A 19,500-nucleotide genomic window follows, 5' to 3' on the forward strand; every position below is an offset into this window, starting at 1 on the left:
CTTCCGCATTACAAAACCAGAGCCAATTTCAGGGAAGAGCCAAAAGGACTAATGTTCCATGAATGTGCTCAGTTGGTTTTGAGGGTGTAAGCTTAGAACATGGGGAGGAGAGTTAAGTAGGCTTAGACGGGGGTGGGGTGGGGTGTTTCTTCTTCAGCGTTTGATTATTTCTGCGAACCATTTCTATTGAAATGAAAACAGGATTGCAGAAAACCTGGCCTGGGATTTGATTTTACTGTCCCAGACAAGAGATGAGCACCTACTGTGCAGGCATAAGGCATAAGTTCAGAACTCTAGCACCCATGGAAAGAGCCAAGTACACTGTACACCTGTAATCCTGGTGCTGGGAAGCACACCCAGTCCATTAGATGGGCCTCCAAGCATCTACGTGGGGCATTTTCTCCATCAATGATTGATGTCGGAGGGCCTAGCTCACCATGGGTGGTGCCACTCCTGGGTAGGGGATTCTAAGCAAGCCACAGAGAGCCAGCCAGTGTGCAGCACCCCTGCACAGCCCCTGCTTCAGTTCGCGCCTCCAGATTTCTGCTTGAGCTCCTGCCCTGGCTTTCCTTGTTGACTGGCTGGAACCTATAAGCCACGTAAGTCCTCCCCTTCCCCCAACTGCTTTTGGTCAGCGTTTTATCAAAGCAACAGAGAAGCGAAGTAGGACACTTATAAATACCAGGATGGCTGTCAGAACGGAATGTTTTAGATTTAGCAGGTCTTTCAAGCCAGATGCTGCTCTTCTGCTTGCTTCCAAATGGGCTGTTCTTTCCCTGCAGCTGGGAGGCATATGACGAAATGAAAAGATGTTGATAACCCTTTACTCAGCCAGTAAATGAACGATTTAAATATTGACCTAAGGAGTACCTACATGGCAGCATCTGAGAGACCGTCTGCACTGACGGCTTCTTCATCATCCGCTTCTACGCTTGGCTATAAAGACTGATAATGAACCTGGATGTCTCACAGGCTGGGTGTCCTCACTTTTAATGTATGTCTGAATCACTCGGGGTCTTGTTAAGATGCAAGTTCCGGTTCAGTTGGTCTCAGCTGGGCCCCCAAGATTCTACAGTCCTGACTAGCTACCAAGTGGTGCTGATGCTGCCAATCCTTGGATTGCATTCTGGGTAGTAAGGAGCTGGACAGTTTCCCATTGTAGAAAGATACCTTCAAAAGGCAGTTGTCATAAGTGGCTGATGGAAATCCTTAACGACCCCACAAATGAGAGCGGGAGAGAAAAAAAAAGACCATTTAATGACACGTCAAAAATGTGATACAGATAAACAGTGAGGCTAGAGTACATGAAATAATATTCCATTAATTATGAAACAAGTACAGAGAATAGTCAGTTACAGAGGAGACTATAGGAGCAGCAGCTATGAATAAGTTGGCGGGAAGCAAGCTGGCTTCACTCTGTGCACCTTGTATGGGAGAAGCAGTTGTTGCAGTTGGCTGATGTCCCTCTGTGTATCATCAGTGCTTGATGCTTACTCAGAGCACAGGCCACTCTCCTGAGCGATGAGAGTGCAGAATTCATTAACTTTCTTGCCTGAGGCTCCTTGAGGAGAAAATAATCTGATTGCTTAACAAATGTATCGAAGATGGCAGGGAAAGTTGATTTTAGATGCACATCGATTACCTGCTGAAGACGTATTTTCTACTTAGAAAGTGTTTCTGTTTTCCCTCCAGAGGTCTAAGGAACTCCCAATGCTGCCTTGTGGAGGCCCCTGAGAGGCCAGAGCTGCTGGTTCCGGTTCCCTTTCTTCACAATGCAACAGATATCACATCGGCTGTAACACTGATTGGGTTTAGTTCAGCAAAGATACTTCGCATGCTGAACCCTCGGGGTTCATTGCTAAAGACCACGCTCTGCTCTGGCTTCGGTGTTATGAAGGTTCTGGGCCATGCTTCTAACACACTCTCACCAAAGCCACCCTTGTCTCTGGCATCGTAGCCCCTTCGTAGTAAAGCACAGGCAGCAACCAAGAGTCATTGCACAGCGTTTATTCAAATTTCTTGGCATCGGGCCTCGAGGCCAAGGGTGAACTTACACCCCACCCTTTCACACATGAGCCAGACCCCGGTTCACTCCTCCCTGGTCCCCCGAGAGACAGGCTAAGACCCTGGTGGCTGAGCAGAGAGCTTGATGTTCTGGCTACTGTTCTGTTCATCACTGACCACGGAAGCACCATGGATTCTATTGTGTTATCTTACATTTTTGTACTTATAGCATCTGTGCATATTAATATAATCTTGGAACTGAGGGATAGCTTTGTGAACGTGAACCAATATCATCTGCATACCTAAGCCCAAGTATTCCGGAGTGAGCCTCATCGGGGCTTAGCTTGTGAGACTTTTGAGATTATTTATTTATTCATTCCCATTTCTTGGTAAAATTCCCTTGACTTCTCCGCTACGCAGAGGCAGAGAAGGTGAAAGGTCTCTACACTAGCGTGCTGTTAAAAGAGCACCCACGGGCCTCCATTCAGAGCAGAATTCCTAGCATAGCCACAGGGTTTGTCATGGCTGCCCATGACGTGTTCTTGACATTCCCTGATCTCTGTCTTCCCTCGGCCTCTGGACGTTGGGCAGGAGTGAACTCTCCCGAGAGTGAGCAAGCCTGTGGTTTGCCCTGTCTTTAGTTTAACTTCCTCTCTGTTCTCTAAACGTTTCATTTCTCAAGGTGCTTACCTTCCTTTGTGTGCCACTCAGTTTTGCTGACCTCTTTTTCTCTCTGTCTCTATTACTTCAGAAAAGACACTGTTTCTGGGAATACAAATACTTGGGAAGCCTTCCCAATGAAGTTAGAGACTACCAAGAGAATAAGTGGGGCATTTGAACCCTTTTGAGAGCAAACACACTTCATATCCAGGCATCTGAACAAGAAAATGGTTTTCAAAACAACATAGACCTTGTTAGATAATAATGCCCAGCATGACATCAAATACGTCTTTAAGGCAAAAACACAACTCGAAGTTTCCATCACGCTGGTCTCAGGAATGTTGGCTCAGAGAATGCCACGTGGCTTCTGTGAATTCTTTTTGAAGCCGAGTGCCACTGAATAGCTGAGGGTGACCTTAAATTCACAATCCTCCTGCCTTAGCTTTTTGAGTGCTGGGAGTATATGTGTGCGCCAGCATTCCTAGCTCTTTTATATGGTATTTTAAGAGGTTCGCCTCAATTCGGAGAATTCTCCTTGAAGACACTGAATTAATTCCCTAAGGCTTTTGCTCCTAGAAACGTGCACCTCAAATAAGGACATTTTTGTTGGATTCACATTCTGGATTTAGTATTTAGTTATTTGTTTATTTATGTGTTTGTTTATTTTGAGACAGGGTCTCCCTATGTAGCTTGGCTGGATGGGAACCTGCCCTGTAGACCAGGATGGCCTCAAACTGAGCAAAATCCTTGTGCCTCTGCCTCCTAAGAATAGGGATCACAGACATGCGCTACCATGCTTGGCTTAGTTTCCCTCCCCCAAATAGTTTTAGGTTTAGTTGTGATTGTTTTCCTTTATTTCCTTGTTGGTGGTGCGCTGGGAACTGTGATGGCTATATTCACTTCATTTGATGGTGCTTCCACAGGCCAGAAACCCCCCAAATAAATGTCTTTATAGATTGTAACCATACCTATTATCCTCCAAGTCACTGGACCAAAACCCACTTCCCATTGGAAACGCAGAGCTTAGGTTTTGACTTTGCACCTTCGTAAGTCCTGGTTTAGGTTGTGGTAGTTAATGACGTCTATAACTGTTCTTAGAGCAAAGCTTTTCTTGGAGGGAAGCATCCCAAGGAAAAAAAAATCATCTTTCTATGGACATGGCTTTGATTTGTGTTTTAGCTTAAGCTGTCCATCAACTCTACTGAGCGACAGTGAAAACAAAATCTGTCAAATTAGCGACTTAATTACATGGCAGTTTCTTCTGGATTGCAGGCATACTGGTGAGAAGATCAAGCTCTCGTTACTTTACCACACCTTACCAGTGTGGTGGATTACTATTTGTTTATAGGAGCTTAACTACACGAAATTAAGCATTTAAAATATGGCTGAAAGCTGCAGGAGAAACAGATGCAGCTCTACTGATCTGCTTGCAGAACTCCATCTCGATGTGGGTGATGCCACGGTTTGCCTGTGCTCTGCACAGCCCACCGCTCTCAGTTGGCCCCAGCCACGTGTCTCATGTGCACACCGAAGGACTGTACTGTACTGCAGGTTCTGAGGCCTTTCCTGTCCTCACGTGGATGCCAGCTGCCATGTGTTGACTTGGGAAGATGGCATGGACTATCAGCAAATCTTTCTTTCCATGTCTGTGCGTCCTTTTGTTTTCAATCCTCAGAACACTTGTTATTCAGTCTTGGGGCAGCAGACACTTTTGCGAAACAAACCAGGTCCTGCTAGAGAACTCTCATTGGTCTATTGGAGGTGATGGCGAGGTGAGCCATTTGCCTGTTAGCTGCGCATATTTGGGAATTTCTCCCTGGCGGAGCCAATACATTGCTTTCAGTTTTTCCTCCACAACAGTAAGAAGTGAGGAGCAGCCCCCTAGCAAAGTGTAACTATGCCATACTGTAGCAAAAGTGGCACACAGCAATAATGTCATTACAGGGCATATACTCATCACTGAGCTGAAGGGGAATGGTGGCTTCCACAGCATTAAGGCTCACGCATATTTGATTTCCACGTAGAAAGGCAGACAGTCCTTGCTACTCTAGGTGGCAAGCTTTGGCAGAACTCTTGTTTCCTTTTAAGTGGCTTATGTGTGTACGTGCATGTATGCATGTTATGCGTGTATATGTGTGCACGCATGTATGTGTGTATTTCAGAAAATTCTTTGCTGTTATATGGGAGAGACGTGAAATAGTACTGACATGTAGAGGAAGCAAAAATACATTTCAGAAATTCTAAACAGCAAACCATTAAAACCTTCAAAGACTGAAGGAGTGTCATGAAAGGTCTTAAGAAGACCTATATCATACAATTATCTTCTGTGATTTCTCCATGAGCAGAAAAGACTGGAAAGATTGGGATGCTTTTCCCAACAGATGGAGTTTTAGTCTACAAAAAGTGAAATAATTTCACACTCTTAAGCTATGATTTGCTGATGCAATAAAGAAAATAAAAGGATAAATCAGCTTCCCTGGGTAATTCCAGGGCATCTGCAAGCAAATAAGACTAATTGGGGCCAATTGCAGCCTCTAAGTAAAATGCAGAATGTCCCTGGCTGTTTGGAATTGTCACATTGAAAGGTGTAGGATTTCTCACTAGGAGCTCTTTCTGCTCGGGGCCAAACTCCCCATCAGGTGCCGTGCCTCAGCCTAGAATGGGGTCCACGTAAGCCCACCCTCCATGGACATTTGGGGGAGGAGTTAAGGAAAGAGGGAGAGAGACAGTGATTTCCATACTGGCTGCAACTGGAAACTGTCCTGAACGGAAGCTTCATATGGGGCAAGCTGAGCAGCGCTTTCAGATGAAGCAAGCAGAAAAGTTAAGGCACTTTGACCCTGCAGGATTCTGGAACACTCATTTTTCATGTCTGGTATCCACAGCTCCTCCTCCTCCTCTTCTTCTTTTTCCTTTAAGGTCAGGCTGTGACTGGGGAACACAGGGATCTGGACCCAGGAGGAAGAGTGACTGGTGAATGGAAGGAGAGCTCAGACCTTCTGTGAGGGGTGGGGCAGGCCCACTCTGCTGGATCAGGAAGACGGCTTTCGCCATATTCTTGTCCTGGCCAATTTAGATGAAAAGCCGAAGTCTATTTCTTTCTTCAAAGACAGTCTGTCTTCAGTTTGAACGACAGTAGAAGTTTGCAAGAGCAGGCCCCCATCACCTGAAGCATTCGTAGGATGAATCTTTGGCAAAACTGGGGAAACTGTGATAATTCATAGAATGTTTTCTCTTAAAAAGGCTAAAAAAATTATAGGTCTGTTAAGTTTATGAAAGTTGTAAAGTGAGTTTTTTTTTTTAGGCATTCAGAGGTACATGTTGGCTCTAAGAACATTGGCAGAGACCCACCGTCAATAAGAGTGCGTATAATCCAGATTGTCTTTTAACTATTTTGAGTTGGATTTGCGAGGCTCAAGGAATTGGCCATCAGGAAACTGCAATAGTGAGGAGCATTAGGACCCTTGGCCCAAACAACAGTCTCAGGAAAAATGTTGGTGTTGTGTTTCTAAATTTGGCAAAGGCATGCATGAAGTAAGGCCACCGGTGCAGGACAGAATGCTTGGCTTTCCCGCCATGCTTTCCTGTCGGTTTACATCCGTGGAAGGGAGATGTGAAATACAGGACGATGATGACTTGCTTCCAACACCTCCCCGGCACTGTCTGAATGTGGCTCGGCATCCTCCGTGCACAGTGTGGATGCTCTGGCCTGGGGATGTGGCAGTGGCGGACAGGATGCTGAGCTGGGGAACTGGCAGGGCACAGGACAGGTCTCGGGACGCAGGAATTCCTTTCCGGTCTTGCCCTCCGTTTTTGGCTGGAGCTGGGTCGCAGAGACTGCTGCTCTGCGTACCCTTGGATGGTGGAGAGACGGGCCTTGGGCAACTTCAGATAACTGTACAGCAGCGGTGGCACTCGGAACAGCCTTTCTTTTTTTTCTTGGGGTGGAAAATAGTGAGGATGGCTTCATCGAAGACCGCCTTGAGGCCCTTCTGCGTCAGGGCAGAACATTCCAGGTAACACTGTGCTCCGATCTTAAACACAAAGAAAGAGTCGTAAGTGTGAACCCTCTGCCTTGCCGGGTCCCCACATCCAGCCTGTTTCTAGTGTCCTTTCGTTCGTGTATGGAGCAGAGCAGGGACAGTGACATGAGGAGGCCCTTCTGTGTGGAATAAAGCAGGGTCCCTGGGTCAAGGGTGCACATCAGAAGTGTGGGCGGTAGCCATCTTGGATTATTCTTGATTGCTGTGTATATCTTTGGCAATATCATACCTGTTTTCTATTATTATTCAGTATCAATATACTTTGAAAAACAAATTTTAAATTAAAACACTAAAACATGAAGACAGAAAAATCATAGGAGATATTCATTGATAGAGATGCCTTTCTTCGCTGTACAGCCTTTATGTTAAGCGATATGCATTTTATACTGGGTTAATGTTTTATTTTGAATTATTATAAAAATTACTCATTAATTATTAATTAAAAACAAATAAAATATTAAGAAGTGTATGGGTATTTTGCGTGCATGGTATGCCTGCACACATGCAGTGCCAATAGAGGCCAGAAGAGGGCATTAGATTCCCCTGGTACTAGAGTTACAGACAGTCGTGGGTTCTGAGAATCGAACCCAGGTCCTCTGGAAGAGTAGTCAGTGCTGAGCCAACCCTCTAGCCTCTTAAAACTTAAAAAATTTCATTTCATACTATGGGGTATTTGAGAATCATAAACTCCTTATGAGAAACATAGACATTCAGGCCAGAAACTGTTGATTTCCATTAAAGAAATCACTGGCCAGGAAGGGTGTGCTTGGCTGTTTGTTGGCTTCAGTAAAGGAGGAGGCCTGGGTATTCACATTTTATAAGCTCATATGAGCCAACAATGCGCTGAGGGGCCTCTGAATATTAAAAACATCCAGAGAAACACCTTTCTTTTTGTGGTTTTCCACTATGAGACCAAGTAAATGCAGAAGAGGTCTGCTGGATATTGAACCTGGCAACTATAGCAGTGAACTGGGCGGGGGGAGGGAAAGAGTAGCAAAAGCATCATTGTGTTATAGCTGGGTGCTTGGAGAAATGATAAACAGGGCTTCTGGGGGACCAGGAGAAAGGGACTGTGACTCGTGTCCCCACTGTCATGAGATGGGTGACTTCCCCAGCTCCCATAAGGTCACTCTGGATCATGGCTGTTCATTTTTCTATTTTTCTAGAGAGCTGGAGATTTAGAGTTTCAGTTAAGGTACACAACCGAGAGATACATTCTGTGAGTCATCCGGGATACAGATGTTGGATGCAGGAAGGTCATATAATGTGGAGAAGAGAAACTTGGGGTTTATCTTAGACAAGAGTGGGTGCAGCCCAAGCAAAGCAAAGTGAACATTTAAACAGAAAGACAGAGAATTATGTTTAAAATGTCTGTCTCTTGAGGTGTGTGTGTGTGTGTATGTGTGTATCTCTGTGTCTCTCTCTCTCTGTGTATGTATCTATAGTGGCATTTCATTTGTATTTTAATAAATACAGCTGTCTGAAGATCAGAGAATAAAACAGCCCCCCCCCCCCCACTGATCAACTTTACAGATCAGGTAGTATTGACACACACTTTAATCCCAGTAGCCACACTAGTTGCCATAGAAGCTGGGCAGTACATGCCTTTAATCTCAGCCCTAGAGAGGATTATTAAGACGGGAGGAGACAGCTCAGTCACAGTCTCATTCTGAGATTTCTGGAGGCAGGATCGCCATTTTGGACTGAAGTAGACGTAAGAGCCAGTGACTGGTTATTTTATTTTTCTGACTTTCAGGTTGAACCCCAATTTCTCTCTGAGTTTTTATTAATCGTGCTTCATGTATCTGTGTATGTGTCTCTGTGTGTCTTTGTGTCTGTGTGTATCTGTGTGTGTGTGTATATGTGTGCGTATCTCTCTGTGTGTATGTATCTATGTGTGTCTCTGTGTTGTATGTGTATCTGTGCATTTGTATTTATGTCTGTGTGTCTCTGTGTATGTATCTGTATGTATGTCTCTCTCTGTGTGTGTGTGTGTGTGTATGTATGTGTATCTCTCTGTGTGTGCACACGTGTGTAGGCCTAGGAGGATATCAGGTGTCTTTCTCTGTCACTCTCTGTCCTGCGCCCTGGAAAAAGGGTCTTTCATTCAGCCTAGACCTGGCTGGCCAGTGAACTGCTGGGATCTGCCAGTCTCTGTCCAGTGCTAGGGTTACTGCACAAGGGGCCAAGCCTGGCTTCTATGTGGGTGCTGGGATTTAAACTCATGTGTAGCTCATATATTTGCATAGCAAGTGCTCTTACACGATGAGCCATCTTCTTGGCTCTTGGGCTGTGCTGTTTTTCTTATTCTCTGAGCTTCTGTGACTCCTATTACCCAGCCCAGGAACAAGCTGGCCAAGCTGACTGTCACTGAAACAGGATTGTTTGAAATGTCACAGATATGAAGTCTCGGTATGAAATAAAATTGGTCAGGTCCTGAAATTCCTTTCAAAACTCTTCCTACAGACGGCATGTAAGTTTTTGGTATGTGTTCTTTTCTGATAAGAAGGGCTGTTTTATAAGCCAACGGGAAATGCCAAAAGCAGGGAGCTGAAACCATCAGTGGACACTGAAAGTCTATCCTATGGATTTTGTTTTGGCAATGGCCTGGCCTTTAGATTTGGAAACGACTTCAAAAAATTCGTTAAAAACAGGATATGAGACAGAGGGAAAGGGGATAGAGAATTTCTTTTCTAACAATTACACGAAATGTCATCTGCTGCCTTTGGGGCTTGTATCCTAGCTTGATCTGCACACATGCGAAAGGCACAACGAGGAATGGTTTACTGAATGGCTGCTTGCTTGTAATGACTCTTGTCAGTCATGCAGAGGGAACAACAATATCAACAACAACAACAACACAACCCTGGAAAGTGCTGGAGGCTGTTGTAATTGGACGACCTTCCCACTGATGATTCCAAAACTCAAGAGTGAGTCCAAAAATTCCGGGAGTTTGACTGACTCTGTTCATTCATTCTGGGACCCCGAGAGACGAGTGGAGCTTGCTCTCTTCCTCCCCGCAATGCTGCTAACTGACAGTGGATTAGAGTATTACCATGTCCACCTGTGCCTCTGAATGACCAAGGAGGAGCCCAAACTTGTGTCTCCCGGTTCTGACATGTGGGGAGAGAATGAGACAGTCCATAAAGGCATTGCCATGTCAGGAGGTTAATGTAACATTACGGCATGCTGATGGTTCCAGGAAAAGAAGCCAACAGATTTTGGGTGTGACCTGGGACGTTCGTGTGAGGAACAGAACCCAGTTGTGAGGTGACTGCTTGTTGCCGTGTTCTACGTGCTCAGAGGGTCAGAGAGGAGTGTTTGTCCTGGTTCAGGGAAAGGGCACGGGCATGTTAGAAAGAATGCTTCAGGCTCGCTGAAGACGGAATGGAAAATCGTGTCAAGGAGACACAGCCCTCCTTGTTCGCATCGGCAGCCTTTCCTGGTTCTTGGAGAAAAATGACCCACGCTGCCAGGCATTTGGGACCCATCTGCAGAAGCCGAGACTCCTTGTTTTGACACACGTGTGAGCGATCTGAAGCAGGGTTTACCAAACTGACACATTTCACGGGAACAAAACAAAACACAGGAGAGACCGAGGCTGCGAACAGAGCGCCTTTCTGATACCTTCCTTATGATACTGAAGATGCATTGTTCCCAGTGCCGGGCAACATGCCACAAAGACAGAACGCACACGATCTGATGGGAAGAAAAGAAAACAAACCGACTCCCAACGTGTCTAATCAAGTGAAACGGCAAGCGAGTCCTTTTTTCTTCCTCTGATGGGGTGGGACATGCTGAAGAGGCATAGAAATAACTAGAAGGGTGGGGAGGGGAGGGAGCCTAGCTGGCGGCATTCTTGCCCAGGATGTTCAAAGCCTGGATTTTGGTTCCCAGCTCTGCATAAAATAAATAAATAAAATAAAAACCAGGTGTGATACCAGCTATGAGAGAAAGGTAGAGGACCGGGGTCATCCTCAGGTAGATATGAGTTCAGGGCCAGCCTGGGCTACGTGAGAGCTTTCTGAAATCAAAACCAAAAACTAGTAGCTAGAAGGAACAGAGGAAAGTATTGACAATAACACACACTGCAAGGAGGTGCTTTGACACACATGATCAACACTGTGTAAATTCTTGCTATTCTAGTAAACTATGTGGTAGAGGAATCAAAGACCGAAGAAAGTAAAAACATTTCTGTTACTCCATGAATTGTCACGAAACCAGTTAAGAATCTCACTTGGCTTTCTTTTAGCTAGGATGTCATAGGCTCCACATGACTGTGAATCTGAGAGCAGTTGCTAGGAGAGGCTGGCAAAAGGCAACCAAGTGGTGAACTCAGCCGCTGTTCTTTAAAGTAAATCTGAAACAAAATGGAAGGTTTTGGAGAGGGAAAAACCAAAAGCCAACTTCCCAAATGAGAAGTGAGGCTAGGAAGCCACCAAGATACATGAAGTTGAGGACAGCCCCAGAGACAAGGGACAGAGAGAACAAACTCCTACAGAAACAGTGGGGTGCCTGCTAGGAGTCACAGACGGTTACATACATTAACATGTAGGATAATGAGAGTATCTGCCTGGGTGTTGGAGTAGAACCTCAGACCCGCTCATTTTCCTAGGGAGTGAACACACACACACACACACACACACACACACGCACACGCGCACGCGCACGCGCATGCACACACACACGCACACACGCATACACACGCACACACGCACGCACATGCACACACACACGCACACACGCATACACACGCACACACGCACGCACGCACACACACACACTCACACACACACACGCACACACACACACACGCACACACACACACACGCACGCACACACACACACACACGCACACGCACACACACACACGGCTGGAGAAGAGACAATGGGCATGACACTCAGGTGCCCAGATGGTAGTGTGCACACAGCTGGATTCAAACGTGTCAGCCATTTGGACCTGCTTGTCTCCCCAGGGCTGTTTCCTCTCCCCTAAGAGGCTTAGCATCCCATCATCTTCTCGAATGCCCTGTTCTTGTTCTGGAAGAAGCAGAAAGAGTTCAAGTGTGTGTGTGTGTGTGTGTGTGTGTGTGTGTGTGAGAGAGAGAGAGAGAGAGAGAGAGAGAGAGAGAGAGAGAGAGAGAGAGAGAGAGAGAGAGATGTCTTTATACATCGTGCCCATAAGACATCAGAGTTAATCCACTTCTAGAGAAGCCGTCATATTACATCTGGTAGGTACCTCTAGACAAGTTTTAATAAGAGAAATGCCTCTTTCTTTTGGCTAAGGAGTAATTTGTAGTTAATGCCATTGTTGACTGGGTTTGAGAAGGTGAACAACTGCCTGAGGGCACACATTTTGCAGGGTTAGTTACTGAGAAAGTAAAACATTAAAAATTTAAAGTCTCCTTGGGTTGAAGGATTGGCGACTACATCAGGGAGGAAGTGTGGTCCTTCAGTCTCCTTCTGCAGAAAGAAGTCACGTGCACATGTGTTCATTTTAGTGGCTGCTTTGCACGCACCATGGTGGTGGCAGGGAGACAAAGGTCCAGTGTCTGGCAGATGCATTTTGAAGCACTTCTACAAGATCACTGGTGATGGCTCCCTCTCAGAAGTGGAGAACAGCCAGTGGAGAAGACTCCATTTCCTCTGAGCTAGCTGACTTCATCTGTCAAGCTGCCACTTCGCCACTTAGATGCCTCACCCCGTTACTCTTAGCTGTGTGTTACTTTTTCCATACGCTGTTTGTAACAGTGTCTAGACTAAGTGGCTATGCATTATAAGAAGAGAAGTATTGGACAAGGATAACTCTGTCAGATGATTTTCATCCAAGTTTTTCCCTGCCGCAGGAGGAGAGGGAAAATCCCAAAATGCCTCCTGTGAGGTCATCTAGGTGAGTTACTCTGGCCATAAACAGGGAGGTTTGTCGATGTATGTCTAACGAGTCCCCTTAATTCCTGCTTAATGGGGCAAGTGCGTTTTCTAGACAAAGCTGAAGCAAAATGGGAAGTGCTTAGCTGTTGAAACTCATGGAGTTTCTTAATGAAAAGCAGAAGGTGCCTGCTGACAGGAACACTCACCAACATGGCCCCTTCTAGCTCATCTAGAACAGAGGAAGAAAGAAAACACGAAGATTCGGAACACATGGCAGTTTAAGGCAAAGCCCTTCACAGCTCCCCCATCCTTGAACATGCAATTCAAATGTGGCCATACCGCTTTCGCCAACTTCACGCCATGCTCGTAGGTGAGGGGCTTCTCTTTCATGTACAGGAGACGGGCCAAGGTTTTGGGGTCATCCCGGAGATCAATCTGGGACAAAGATACATTCACTATTTTTAGGCCTTCTCAGTTATTTTAAGTGAAGATATAAGATAGTACCCTTCCCTGGCAAGGTCTTTGGTGCTGCTGAGTGTTCTCCAAGCTATATCCGAGAGTGTGAAGTGGTTTATTTTTATATTTATTTATTGCACATGGATGTAGCAGGGTGGTCTTATACTTTCTTCTTCACAGCATTTACCCTGGCTGCTGTGCCATCTGAAGTTTTGAATTTTCTCTTTCTTTCTAGAATTCACAGATAGTGCAGAGGTGCTAACCAGATGGCCAGGGGGCCTTGCAGTGATTAATTATTTGATTGTAACTTTGCAACTTATATCACTCATTATATAATACTTTCCCATGGCTTTGGATCCATTCTTTTTTCCCCCCCTTTTCTGAATCAAATCTTGCCCTTCAAAGGGATGGATATTTGCTCCCTGAGCCCTTTTCAACAAATAACAAATGGATTGGCAATGCCTGCAGGGGAGTCCCAGTGATGAGAGGCCAAAGGGCTCTCACAGTCCAACAGCAGAAACCCTCAAGGGGGACCTGCTTTGAAGGCAGCGGGTAATAAACTGGACAGTTTACTAAACACTGTGCTTGCTTTCAAATGCCACTGAGTATGTGGGCACACAGGGTTTGCTTCTTAAGGGAAGTCACAAGGCCGCACTACGACCCAACCGATTAGGATGATGCTTTTATGCAAAGTCTTGGTGTTCCCATTTGCTTTTCTGGTTTCCTTCATCATTTGACTGGGTGTCTGTCTGTGCAGTGATTGAAGGACTCAAGTCACCCCGAGGGGTGTGATGTCCAGTTGTGTATGCTGGCAGCAGGATCCAAGCTCCTCATTATGGACAAACACTAATATTTACAATTGAAGGTAAGTGACTTCATTTAAACAAACAAACAACAGCTATTGTTCAGAGCAGAGATGTGAATTGTACCCAGCAGTGTGGATAAATGAGTTAGTTCTACATTGTCTGTTTTTAAGAGAAAATACATATCCCCATCTGCCCATGTTGTTTTTAGAAAGCATTTTTCTTTTATTTATGGCTTTACATTTTTCTTTTTGTCAAGTAGGATTCAATATGAGGACTCAGAAACAGGAGCACAAGAAGGAGGTTTAAAGACCGGCAGCCATAACAAAGTCCTGACCTACGGGTACTCATGCCCCTAGAACCAGCAAAGAACCAAACCCACTTAAACTACAGATGGTTCAGATATCCTCAACCAACAAGAGGAAATTTTTCTTGATGGAAATTCAAGCTGTAGAATTTCATCAGCTTCCAAACCCTCCCAAGGTGTTGACAATTCATCCATGTTGCTCTTACTATGTGTGTTTTAATTTCCCCAAGATCTGGGTGGTCAAGGAGTTAAGGAAAAGGCAGAACAGAGAGTTTGTCTTCCTTCTCCAGCAGGGCCACCAAGGAGACCTGTCATGATTTGCCCCATCTGAATGTAGGGTCATTTTGATCTGCACATCTAGTTTGCTCTATTAAAACTGGGATGTCCAGTTTGAAAAATATCAGATAGTATATACAGTTGATGCCCCTTCTTCATTCCTGCACTCAGGGCTGGCGAAGAGTGTCTGCTAAAAAAAAATTGTTATCTAAAAAAACAAACTGTGAGGTTAATTTTAAATGCCAGCTCAAAACTTTCTGCTTCATATTAAATAGCTATATACCGTTTTCAACTAAATAACCATGTACCTTCAGGACTTTGGTTCAGGGATGCGATATCTCTGAGATTCTGTCCTGGTCTTTGGTGGAATACAGGTTTCACCTTTCGCCCATCTCCTCCCACCCCTCCATCACCCTCATTTTAACCTGGGTCCCGATGAGCACGTAAGGCACGTGAGGCATGCAGTCCTTCAGTTCCGGGACCCACTCCTCCTGGACGTTGTGATAAGAGGCGGGGTTTACGACAGAGAAGCAGATGAGAAACACGTCGGTGTTGGGGTAGGAGAGTGGCCGCAGCTGGTTGTAGTCCTCCTGTGGGAAGAGCAGAGGAGGGTCGGTACAGGCTGAGCGCAGAGTCGGTGTGGTTCTTGGGACTCACGCAGTGTCGGGGCCACTATAGCAGCTGGTAAGCCACGCCCTTCGTTGTGCGCAGAGATCTCCTATTTCCCATTTCAGAGCAACTTAAAAATAGTAAACAGCTTTATTGAGGTACAATTTACATATCATAATGTCTACCCACTCGTTTCTCCTTTAAATTGTGTGTTAAAGTATAGCATCATGTTTTGTTACACTGCAGTTAAGGGAGTGAGCCCATCGGTCTCCTCACTTGGTTACTGTTTTTACCAATGACAGCGCCTAAAAGCTACCTCTCTGGCACTTTCCTAACATACGGCTGCTCACCTCTGGCCATAGTTCTTGTGCTGTGACTGGTAGCTTCTAGAATTATTCATCCTCCCTAATGGTACCCTTGTGCTTTGATCCCTATCTCCCCACTTCCTGCCCCTTCTTGCCCCAGGTACCTTCAGCTCTGCTTCCTGGCTTCAGTACAATTAGCAGGGATGCGTGAGATTCTCCCGGGACACAAAAATTGCATCGTCTGGAACATGTATTTAAATGACGGCTAGGTCATTGACCCTTTCATCTTCTACTAAACAATTATAGATTGTTTTCAAATTTAACACGGAGTAGACTAACATACAAAGCAAAGCATCATTGCCAAATGAGATACATTTGTTGAAGAAATATGTTTGGGATTTGTTTGTAAATTGACCTGAGTGCAATGGTGTGGTTGTTCCCACCCCTCCTTTTTTTTCCAGTTGTTTAGTTGCTAAGGAGTTTTGGTAACACTTAGCCAATAGTAATGTATGTTCAGACATGTTTTACTTATATATGTATCCACATACTATCACATGTATCACACGCGTGTCAATACAGTGGTATCCCATATAGGCACATGTTCTATGTACACGTGGCAGATGCCAGGGAGCCCTGTCCTTTGGGCATAGTGTGGTTGTTCCCATCTCCCCAGAGCAGCTGTGGCTATAGGGAGCTCCCTGTCCACAGCTTTCCTGTGTCCGTTTACTACAGTGACTTTCATCAGGGTCCCGGTGCAGGCTAAGACCTGCAAGCGAAGAGACCTCGGGTCATCATCTGTTACTTCCCACAACATTTGATGTACTTCTCAGACTGCCATAAATAGACCAGGGGCCAGGCCGATGAGATGTTCTCATTCTCTACCTATGCTCTGTCCACACACAATTTTATGAAGAAGGGTGACTCATTGTAAAAAGCAGGGTTTAGGGGCTGGAAAGATAGCTCAGTGTTTAGGCTCTTCCAGAGGACTGGGGTTCAATGCCCAAATCCCACATGACAGCTCCCAACAGCTTGTAATTCCTGTTCTAGGATATACAGCGCCCTCTTCTGGTCTCCCTGGGCATAGGCACATAAATGGAGCATTGGGCTGGGTATGGAAGCATCCTTTACTGTACAGGTACTGGCCTGGAGTGGAGAAAGCCTATCTGCATGTAGCACCAGCATCTTCATCATCAGACCGTGAGGCTTGGGACCCTCAACAAGGACCAGGTGCCACTGCAAGAAGGATGTGTACAATCTCTCGGGGTTCTCTCAGAAGCAGTAGACAGATGGCACAATCGTATGCATTTCACACAGGAGGAGATCAAGGACCAGGGCCACCAAGTCATTGAATACCCAAAGGAAGCATTTTGCGTGTTTTCAGACCTAGGTTTTGATTTGGACTGCTATTGCCTTATCTCAGGATTTTAGATGATAGATTATGACTTTTTGTTTTGGGAGGGGGTGCTCGGCTATCTAGGAATGTGTATAGGTTAACTTCACTGTATAGGTTTATGTGTTCGTGCATTTTTTTGATAGCATTGGCTCCAAGTTGCCACAAGATGGCAGAAGACACTGTATATTGAAAATCTCAACTCTTCTGCCTGCTGCCAGCAACCAAACCAAAACAATTGGTTTAGCCTCAGACCCAGGCAAGGGAGGAGCGGATAACTGGTGGTCTGAAGGGATAGGGTTTATTTAGTGCTTGATCTGCTAGCCATTGATTAAAATGCTGCTTAGATGATGGGAAAGCCGGGGAGGTGAGAAGTGTGTTCAGTTGCTCTCCCGACAGAGAAGGATTTCGGGTGGTGTGAGATTCTGGGCTTCACAGGGCTCTGGGCTCAGGGCTCAGGTCTCTGGGCTCTCAGTTTCTTTGCTGTTGGGACTTTAGTCCTGCTGTTTAAGTCCATGTAAAGGGTCTGATTACTCACTGGGTGTGTGGCACTGTCAAGGATGCCGTGTGAGCTGGATAAGGTGATTAAAACAGGACAGGGAACCCTGATTGCTTTTCGGGCTAAGGAGAGGGGGGGACTTAATTGGGGGAGGGGGAGGGAAATGGGAGGCGGTGGCGGGGAAGTGACAGAAATCTTTAATAAGTAAATAAATTAAAGAAAAAAGAATGGGGTTCTGTAGGAACCCAAAGAAAAAGAAAAAAATTATCTGGAAATCAAGTTGAGGAAAGAATGAAAAGACAAAAAAACAATTCCATGTAGGTGAACGGTGACAGAAGTTTCTCTGTCTCTTTTAGTTATTCTGAGAGGGTAGAGCATTTATCTGACTGAACTGGAAAATTCCCGTGTTAAATCTGGAAGATCCTCTAGACCTGAGTTAATATAGTAATTTCCAAAGGCTGGTCCCCAGGCTGGCAGTACAGCTCCTTCAGACTATACACTCCAGGGCGTCCCAAGCTTAAACTCACGGGGCGCTGAGCCCCACATGGCTCTGCCAGCTTGGCACAGTTCTGATGCAGCTCATTTCCCAGGGCTCGGGTTACCATTCTTTTCCCTGCCACCAACTGTACAGCTCTCAGACTGGAACATCCAATAGATTTCAACAGGACTGGAGAGAGAAACATCTCTCAATGTAGGTCTATGCCTGGTTGGGAGGAGCCTGCCACCGCTGGTTGTGGCTGTGGCTAGGAACTATGGCAGAAGTCCAGAATTAATAAAAAAAGAACTCCGGGTTTGGCGATGTGAGGAGGTTGGGAGTTTGAATTCATACCCACTTGACTTGAATGGGTTTTGTGATGAAACATATGTGGACTGTGTAGGTTATGGTCACATTCCTGAAGATGATGTCGCTCAGCCGTGAGGAAGGGCTAAATGGTCCTAATGGCATTGAGGCCTCTTCTAATACTGAAAATGACTCTCGGCAACAGGCGTTTGTGTGCTTCGTGAAGAGACAATGTGTTCATCTATAAAATCCACTTTGTGTGCTTTGGAGGGCTAAGTTGGATGCAAGGGGACTTGGACTAGGGCAGGGAAGATACGGATTTGGGATTGTGTATGTTTTTGAGTACTTGCTACCCACTGCCCCGCAAGGCAAGCAAGGGTTCAGGTCAGAGGTGGATCTGGGGCTGTCAAGTGTGGGCACTGTGGATGGTTATTCCAGAGGTTCTGAGGAACACTCAGCACAGACTGGCTGATCATCTGGGCCTCAAATACATTCACGAGCAGCTGTGTCATGGAGGGACAGTGGTGGAACTACAAAGCCATTAGTTCTCCTTGCATTTGGATCACTGGAAACTCATTGCACAGTGGATTTCTGCTCAGCACCAGGTCTGGAGTGAAGCCTAGAATGCGCATGTCTGGTGAGCACCCAGGGGCTGCTCTCTGTGTAGCAAGGAGAAGCATTGAGTTCTGCCACCTGCCTCAGACTCACAAGAGGCTGGGAATAAATTCTGCTTTTTTTTTTTTTCCAAAGGACATGGTCAATAAGACAAAATGGCAGCCTATAGAATGGGAAAAGATGTTCACCAACCACACATCAGACAGAGGTCTGATCTCCAAAATATACAAAGAACTCAAGAAATTGGTCATCAAAAGAACAAATAAGCCAATAGAAAATGGAATACAGACCTAAACACAGAACTCTCAACAGAGGAATCTGAAATGGCTGAAAGACACTTAAGGAAATGTTCAACATCCTTAGTCATCAGAGAAATGCAAATCAAAACAACTCTGAGATTCCATCTTACATCTGTAAGAATGGCCAAGATCAAAAACACTGATGACAATTTATGCTGGAGAGGTTGTGGGGAAAAGGGAACAATCCTCCATTGCTGGTGGGAATGCAAACTGGTACAGCCCTTTGGATGTCAGTGTGGTGATTTCTCAAAAAATTAGGAAACAACCTTCCTCAAGACCTAGGAATACCACTTTTGGGCATATATCCAAAGGATTCTCAATCATGCTACAAGGACACGTACTCAACTGTTGATAGCAGCTTTGTTTGTCATAGCCAGAACCTGGAAACAACCTAAATGCCCCTGGATCCGAAGAATGGATAAGGAAAATGTGGTACATTTACACAATGGAGTACTACACAGCAGAGAAAAATAATGACATCTTGAAATTTGCAGGCAAATGGATGGATCTAGAAAACATAATATTGAGTGAGGTAACCCAGACCCAGAAAGGCAATTATCACATGTGTTCACTCATAAGTGG

General features: G+C 45.4%; 1 protein-coding gene across 1 annotated transcript in view; it reads right to left on the reverse strand.

The window, feature by feature from the left end:
- Positions 1 to 1,239: 1,239 nt before the first annotated feature.
- Rhoj (ras homolog family member J) overlaps positions 1,240 to 19,500 on the reverse strand; it is an 84,815-nt gene continuing 66,554 nt past the window's right edge. The window contains exons 3-5 of the mRNA XM_075947505.1: positions 14,846 to 15,010; positions 12,918 to 13,013; positions 1,240 to 6,698 (exon numbers count right to left, since the gene is read on the reverse strand). Coding sequence (XP_075803620.1) covers positions 6,552 to 6,698; positions 12,918 to 13,013; positions 14,846 to 15,010 — 408 coding nt within the window. The 3' untranslated portion in view covers positions 1,240 to 6,551. The remainder of the gene's footprint in view (positions 6,699 to 12,917; positions 13,014 to 14,845; positions 15,011 to 19,500) is intronic.

The sequence above is a fragment of the Microtus pennsylvanicus genome, chromosome 14 (genome assembly GCF_037038515.1).
Source record: "Microtus pennsylvanicus isolate mMicPen1 chromosome 14, mMicPen1.hap1, whole genome shotgun sequence".
In the NCBI taxonomy this organism is placed as follows: domain Eukaryota; kingdom Metazoa; phylum Chordata; class Mammalia; order Rodentia; family Cricetidae; genus Microtus; species Microtus pennsylvanicus.